The sequence below is a fragment of the Carassius carassius genome, chromosome 35 (assembly GCF_963082965.1).
Source record: "Carassius carassius chromosome 35, fCarCar2.1, whole genome shotgun sequence".
Taxonomy (NCBI): domain Eukaryota; kingdom Metazoa; phylum Chordata; class Actinopteri; order Cypriniformes; family Cyprinidae; genus Carassius; species Carassius carassius.
The window spans coordinates 16,759,904-16,767,894 of NC_081789.1; the positions used below are offsets into that span (position 1 = coordinate 16,759,904).

General features: G+C 33.2%; 1 protein-coding gene across 2 annotated transcripts in view; it reads right to left on the minus strand.

Moving 5' to 3' along the window:
- vill (villin-like) overlaps positions 1 to 1,171 on the minus strand; it is a 10,612-nt gene extending 9,441 nt beyond the window's left edge. The window contains exons 1-2 of one of the 2 annotated variants that reach the window (XM_059524631.1): positions 921 to 1,171; positions 576 to 650 (exon numbers count right to left, since the gene is read on the minus strand). In XM_059524631.1, coding sequence (XP_059380614.1) covers positions 576 to 650; positions 921 to 989 — 144 coding nt within the window. In that variant the 5' untranslated portion in view covers positions 990 to 1,171. The remainder of the gene's footprint in view (positions 1 to 575; positions 651 to 920) is intronic. The other variant, XM_059524632.1, reaches the window with a different exon arrangement.
- Positions 1,172 to 7,991: the final 6,820 nt, after the last annotated feature.

Below are 7,991 nucleotides of genomic sequence, written 5' to 3' on the forward strand. Positions count from 1 at the left end.
AATAATATATTTTTAATTAGTGTTGTCAAATGATTTATCGCATCCAAAATAAAAGATTTTGTTCACATAATATATGTGTGTACTGTGTATATTTATTATGTATATATAACTACAAACACATGCATGTGTCTAATTAACAAAAATCTGTAATGTAATGTTTATATATTATATATTATTTATATAAATAATATGAATTTAAGTATATACATGTAAATACCTGTCAATATTTTCAAAATATATATTGTATGTGTGTGTGTCTTTATATATATAAATAATAAATATACACAGTACACACAAATGTATTGCATAAACAAAAACCTTTATTTTGGATGCAATCAATCGTTTGACAGCACTATTTTAATAAATCAGAAAAAAATCACCTCTGATTATGACTGGAAAAGAGCAGCATTAAAACATCCATAATGCTAACTTCCTCTGTGTTCCAAAGGACATAAATTCTAGTCATTTATTGTCAACTGGAGCACTTCAAATACTGGAGCAACTCTTTCTAAAAGCACTATTTAAAATGACCTAAAGAGTGTCATGTGAATAAGATTGAATACCAGCTCACTTACATTAAGAATAATGTAGCAGTCACCTTCAAAAAAATTTCCATATGCTTGCTCCGGGACAGGGACCATTTTCATTTTCTGAAGAAACATAAAACAGAATAATACATTAATACAATGTTTTGTGTGTGTGTGTATATATATATATATATATATATATATATATATATATATATATATATATATATATATATATATATATATATATATATATATATATTAAATTAAATGTATGCATTTAGCAGATGCTTTTATCCAAAGCAACTTACAGTGCATTCAGGCTATCAATTTTTACCTATCATTCATATATATAAATATGCTTAATTGGAGAAAACAACAGTGATTTCTTACACTGATGGTCCAGATCTGCAGGCCAGGTTTTGGCTGGATGTTTTTTAACTCATCCTGAGTTTCCGTCATTCTCCTGTATTTTGAGAAGAAATCTCAATGCTCAAACTATCTGAATTAAAAGCCATAAACACAGCATAATGCATCACAACTGACAATAAAACGTCAGGTACACCGAAGCACATTTTGACACTGTGAATCTAAATTTTAACTGAATTCTAAATTTCTAAATTCAAACTTTTTTTTTCAAAGGTGCTTCACTCCTAACACTGTGTGAAAGCGACCAGATGGTTCATGAAAGGATGATGAAGAAAATATGGGGAAGTTTTTCTTCCTCTAGAGAATCTGTACCACTAATAAACAGCGCTGGCCAGTACAGTGACAACAAATGAATTTCACTTCCAAGAATCTGCTCAGTAAACACAAAAACTACAGTACCTAGCAACAGAAATGTGTAATTTAAAACAGGTCACTATTCACATTACAAATTATGTGGAAATATTTCGCAACTGTGGAGTCATACTTTGGCCAAAATGTCTCAGAGATGTTTCATCATCCGTGTCCAGCAAATGACTTTGCTTCAGAATACATTTAAAAGGCAGATTCAGACAAGCTGTGAATCTTATTAGGACAAATAGCCTGCAAATAAGAAGCATAGTGCAAACAAACAACAACTACACATCAGCAACCGTTCTCCTCTCATAAAACGCAAGGCTTACATTGAAAAGAAATGCTGACCTTTCATAATCGCAGCACAACTGTTGCTAAGAAACTGGGGCTCGAGAATATTGACTGAAATATAGTGTTGAGGGTGGAGCATGAGCAATTTAGAAGGATGTAGAAGACAGCATCCAAAATAAACCAATCCAGTCGTAAAAAATCTACTAATATACTAATTCACTCCAAACAAACAGAAATATAGAATCAGAAAATGGTATATAGTGAGAAAATAGACAAAGTGCTGGTCATACTGTATATGATCCAGTCTCAATAGCATTTAATCTTTTGCATGATCGTGTTACATTATTAACATTCTTGATTGCTCTACTAACAAACAGCTCATTACTAATGAAAAAGCACTATCTACTGTACAAGCACTTCATATTTAATAGTTTTGTGTGCTTTCTCTCCTGAATGACTGGCTTTACTGTTTATTGACAAAGCTTTTTAAACAATAGTCAGCACAGAAATGCACTTACTGTTTTGCAAATCTCAAGGATGATTCGAGAAATGTACCAAAGCGACTGAGAAAAACTGTAAGATAATGTAAACTGTTTTTGTGGTTGTTGTTATGAGTCCATTTTAAAAATTTAAAACTTTGGCACATACTGTATCATAATTAGGATTATATAACATATCCTTCAAGGATTGTATATGTATGTGATCATCTGATAGTTTAAGTAAGGTTTTTCTTACCTGTAGGCCTTGCACAGAGGTATTGTTCAGCGCAGTAATGTATTAATGAGTTATAACGAGTCTCTCTGAGTGTTATCGTCTCTCTCTGTACACTGTTAATGTGTTCTGATCAGGGAAGGGCTTGTATCTGTCCAGCCCTACAGGTGAGAACACACCTTAATACACAAACTAAACTTTATATGGACAAGAACAGGAGTTCATTTTGGCCTCTTACGCACATATCCCCACATAAATAAACCAACACAAAAACCAATAACTGCAGGCTAAAACTAAGCATGTTTGTCTGTTGTGTAATTCCAAAATGATCATAAGAAATTAAATCAATACATTTAAGAATTTAGAATCTAGACTTTTATTTATTGTTTCAGAAGAAGTGCCAAACAAAAGGAAATAATACTTTTATTTATAAAGCATGCATTGATTAAAAGTGACAGTAAGATTTCTGATGTTAAAAGTTTATATTTATACAGTTTTTTTACTTTTTTTATTCATCAAAGAATCCTGAAAAAAGAAAAAGATTTTCAACACTGATAATAACAATAATAATAATAATCAAATGTTTCTTAAACACCATATTAGCACATCAGAATGATTTCTGAAGGGTTACGAGAAGAGTTACATGTAGTAGGCTAATGACTGCTGAAATGCAACTTTGCCATCACAGGAACACATTGCACTTTAAAATATATTAAAATAGAAACAGTTATTTTAAATTGTATTAATATTTTACAATATTACTGTTTTACTTCATTTTGATCAAACAAATGAGCCTTGAAAAGAATAAAAGATGTTGTTTGAAACTGGTTGAGTTTAGAAAAGGAGGACTTGTAATAATTCAGCTAAAACATTATATCACAATAGTTACTCTTCATCATTTTGCTATAAACTAGTCGGAGCTTTACATTTTATTTCACTTATGATTCAGCTTTAGCAGTTTAAGCAGCTGTATGTCTGTTTTTTACCTTCAAATAACACTTATAAAATCACTCTGAATGATATCTACCCATATGGCTTCTTCTTCTTTCAAACACTTCCCCATAAGTCTCTCCTGGAAATGTGTAAATTTGTTGAACAGGTACGAAATACTGTAAAAAGGGCGATTTGCTTTACAGCAGCTATTGGGACAGTGATAAAATAAATAACGAAATGCATGGTTCATATGGAATATATGAAGCTTTTTGCATGCTTATTGAAGCTTGAACGCATGAGTCCACATTAACATGAAAAAAAGCGACCATTACTGATATTTTAACATTTTTTGTTTCACAGGAATAAGAATAGCATATATGTTTGGAACAAGTAAAGACTAACTGATAGTTCATAAACTTCACCATGAATTATGAATCTCCTTTATTATCACATAGTCTCTCAGTTATAGAAAACAAGCTCGTCTGAAGTTGAAGTCTCTCTCCTGCTCTGGATTCTCTTCACATCAGCTCTGTGTCTCAGCTCTTTCACGCTCAGATCACAAGGAGCGCTTCAGACGGGAACGCCTCACAGACACTCAGGAGAGCCAGAGAGAGGAGACAGTGATTAATCTCTTCCACTCCAGCAGATGGGGAGAAAGAGCGAAACGAATCCCCTGCGAGAGGCTCTTGGACAGATATCAGAGGCTTCCTATGGCAAACGGCCCATCAGCCACCAACAAATAAAGATAAGTGGCAAAATGGACTTAATTGCAGGCCAGAATGCCGTTCTGAGGAAGATGGAGAGAGGTGGGTGAACAAACTCTCAAGGTATTGTGTGCGCAGAAAAGTGTAAAGGCATTATAACCAGGAACAAAAAGTTCTTTCCGGAGTGATAACAGCAGTTTTACTGATGAACAAGATCTATACTGTATATCCACCTGTATGCCTATCCATCTACAGTTAGTCTTTATACATTCATCTATCTACCACTCTATTTACCTACCTATATATATATATCTATCCATCTCTTTCTATGTCTAACCTTTATATCCATGCATTTATTCATCTATCTACTATTTATACATCTACTGTATTCATCTAACCCTGCACATACCTATCCATACCTACCTACATCTGTCTATCCATTCATCTGACTTATATATACATCTATTACTCTACCTGTCTATCTGTATCTATCCATCTACCTACCTACCTGCCTGTCTATATAATACATCTATCTACTTTTCTACAATATCTATCCATCTATGTCTCGGTCTATTTCTCTATCCATCTATCCGTCTATCCATTTGTCTGTCTTTCTGTCTATAGATCCATCTTTAATCTATCATCTGCCATAGGTTAAATATGAATATATCAGCATTAATTATGGATAATAATGAACTTTGAATTTACTTACAATCGTGTAATATATGGCTATATTTTTTTTATGTAATTGGTACAGATTGTGATGAATCTTTTTCCAAATTTTCCACCAAAATCAAAATAATTCAATTTTCCCCCCTTCATTTCCACCCTTTCAAGAGTCTGTTGAAACAAAACAAGACAATCTCTTTCCTTCTCTCTAAAAAACATTTTCTCTCTTCAATGTCAAGACATTCAAATTCAATCAATAAAAAGCTCTAATGTGAAGAAACAAAACTAGTTATGTTTGTCCCAATATCATTAGTTAGGTAATCAGTGTTTATTGTCCAATGCAATATGTTGGTGGTACAATAAATAATTAAATTTTCCTGCATTTAACACTGTATAATGAGCAACCTTTAGGATTTAAGAGTATTTTCCTTACTAACGGCATAAAACAGTGTATACAGCATTCATAAAAATGCATGCACACACACACATTCATGACAATAGCAAAGCAAACAGATATGACTCATTTAAGCAACCCAACATGAGAGAGCTCATATTCAGCTGTTCCTTTCATTCACCGTCCCAGAGACACCTTAGGCAAACATTTCTCGGACAGCACCCAAATTAAAAAAAATTAATTTTATACTCTCAAACACACAGCGCTGTTTTCATCCCCAAGAAGTAAAAAACACAAGGCATAAAGCTCAAGGTCATGTGATTCGCACAAGTTCCCAAGTACCAGTGTTGGGAAGGTTACTTTGGAAATGTAATAGGTTACAGATTACAAGTTACCCTGTTTAAAATGTAATAGTAGTGTAACTTTTTCAATTACTTTATTAAAGTAATGTAACTAATTACTTTTGAGTACTTTTTGATTACTTTTGTAAATTTGTGAAAATTAAAGAATAATAAATAAAAGCATATACATCAACTTAAATACAGTTATCTAATAAGCATGTGACGTATTCTGTGTAATAAAATCCTAAACATTGGTGTTTCTTTTAAACTGCTGTCTCTTTGTATATGATGATAGTTTTCAAAACTCAAAATAAGTAAAATGCACATGAAGTGACACAGAGCAGTTCTAGAAATTATGTTTATGTGCTCGTGTACTCCTATATTGAGGCAGCAGAGGTTGAAAACACCACGAGCTTCAGCAGGCCTATGTGTAGTAAATGAAGCCATGTCTTTGCCATTAATTTACATTGTCTGGAAAATTCAAACTCATACAAACAAATTCATGGACAAAACTATTTTTTATCTATTTTAAATCTTTAATTTGGGGACATGCAAAATAATTAAAAGTTCTCTCCTGAACTGCACCTTCACTTCCATTTTTCTCTTCAGTCTTTTTATTTTGCCCTGTTATGCATCTCTCTCATGACTTTAATACTCAAGATTAAACAAAACTATACTTTACAATACAATACTCTCTACAATACTACAATATCTTTATAGAAAAATCCTATATATAATCCATATTCTTCCCTTACAAAAATTAACCATGCTTTTATTAGCCTATATAAAAGTAAAATAACCATGAGTAATTTTTTTTTTTTTTTTTTTTTGCAAATGGATTTGTATTTATTTTTAAATAAATACATTTGTAAAATAATTTTACATTTTTGGTTATCACAGTTAAACAATAGTAACCATTTTCTCTGGATTTATAGTTAAATATTAAAACGTTAATTTTCGTAAGGGTTGTGTTGTTGTCTGTCGTAGCTCCCCCTAAACCTATAAAAAAAATCTGAATTTTTTTCAGCTAAATTACTACTGTAACATTACAACAGATAATAATGGTGTCCTTTATATAGTATTTTGAGTGATGACTGATGAGCAACGTGCTGCTGCTTGATTAAATAAAGAAAAAAACAAAGACAAAAAAGCATCTTTACAGATGAAACTGACCTAAAACCCTGAACAGTAGTTCTGCTTCTCTGCTCCAGCTGTCCACTCTATTCTTTCTTTCTCTCTCTCTCTCTCTCTCTCTCTCTCTCTCTCTCTCTCTCTCTCTCTCTCTCGCATTGATTACTCGGAGTCTGATCCAAACCGTTTGGCGGAGGCGCAGAGAGTGCGCGAGTCATGATTAACAATTCATGACTTATTAGAGATTTAATTATCAAATGGCGGATTCGCAAATGATCGCTTTAGTACATTCGGCAGGCAATTATACAATAATGATATTAAATAGTGGGGCAAAATCGGCTGCCAGGTCACCGGGAATTGTCCCGGTTCTCCCGGTGTCCAGTCCGCGCCTGATTTCCACAGACACGCAGAATGTGGAAGTCATATATTGCATTTTTGGGGCTTAATATTCACAGACACTAGTCCATGTCATGTTTTGATTCAAGTGTACTGACCTACTTTTGATTTAGTCATCCAAAATGTGGCATATTGCGTCCGCGTTAGGCATTCCGTTTTTATGACTGGATTCTACGAACCAGACTGTGTTTCCGCATCCCGGAAATTATTAGGGCGTATGTCTCAGAATAGTCAGTGCAATTTGGGAAATAAATCAGTTAAATCTGTATGTGGATGCGTAAATATTCAAATGTAATCCCCTTTGTAATCGTTAAAAATTTCATAAGTAACTGTAATTTAATTACTCATTTTTTCGTAGTAACTGTAACTAATTACAGTTACAATAATTTTGTAATTAAATTACGTAACGCCGTTACATGTAACTAGTTACTCCCCAACACTGCCAAGTACCATATTTGGATATTCTTAAGTTAATCATTGTGATCAGGAATTTCAGACACATTTTTTATTTCTGTAAAATGGGCTGAATCAAATTTTGGTCTGGTTCTATGCAAGTCAGAGAAATGATTTACATTAGGTTACACCAACAATAGAGTCAGTACAGGTCGAGCTATTTTACTTTTCGCTTTTACAGTATGAAGAGACAAAATGTTAAATATTTATGAAATACCTTTCTTACCTTTCTCGAACTCTAAGATGAAGAGAATTTAATAATGTATAAATGCACAACTGACCGCCACCACATTTATTTCCATGGCTACAATGAGAAAATACCCGCTTTTCCCCAAGTTTTACCACCAGAAATGACTAGTTACTGTCACAAGTGGCATTTTGGTTGCTGCTCTGTAAGTGAACCGCTTAAAGTCCATGGCAAATCATGCAGCAAACTAACAGAGCGCTCAGAGTTTGCTCATTAACTACATTTCGCACAGCCCACATTTCTGTGCACTTTATTCTTCACACAAAATCTTGTTGAGGAAAACCGAGCATATTTAAATGTACTGTAAAGATGGTGTACAATGGACTTATTTTATGTATTCCACTCATGGCTTCCCAGCATCCCTTTGGAACTCAATCAAGTGCAATGCACATAAATAGTCACAAACGTAGGCCA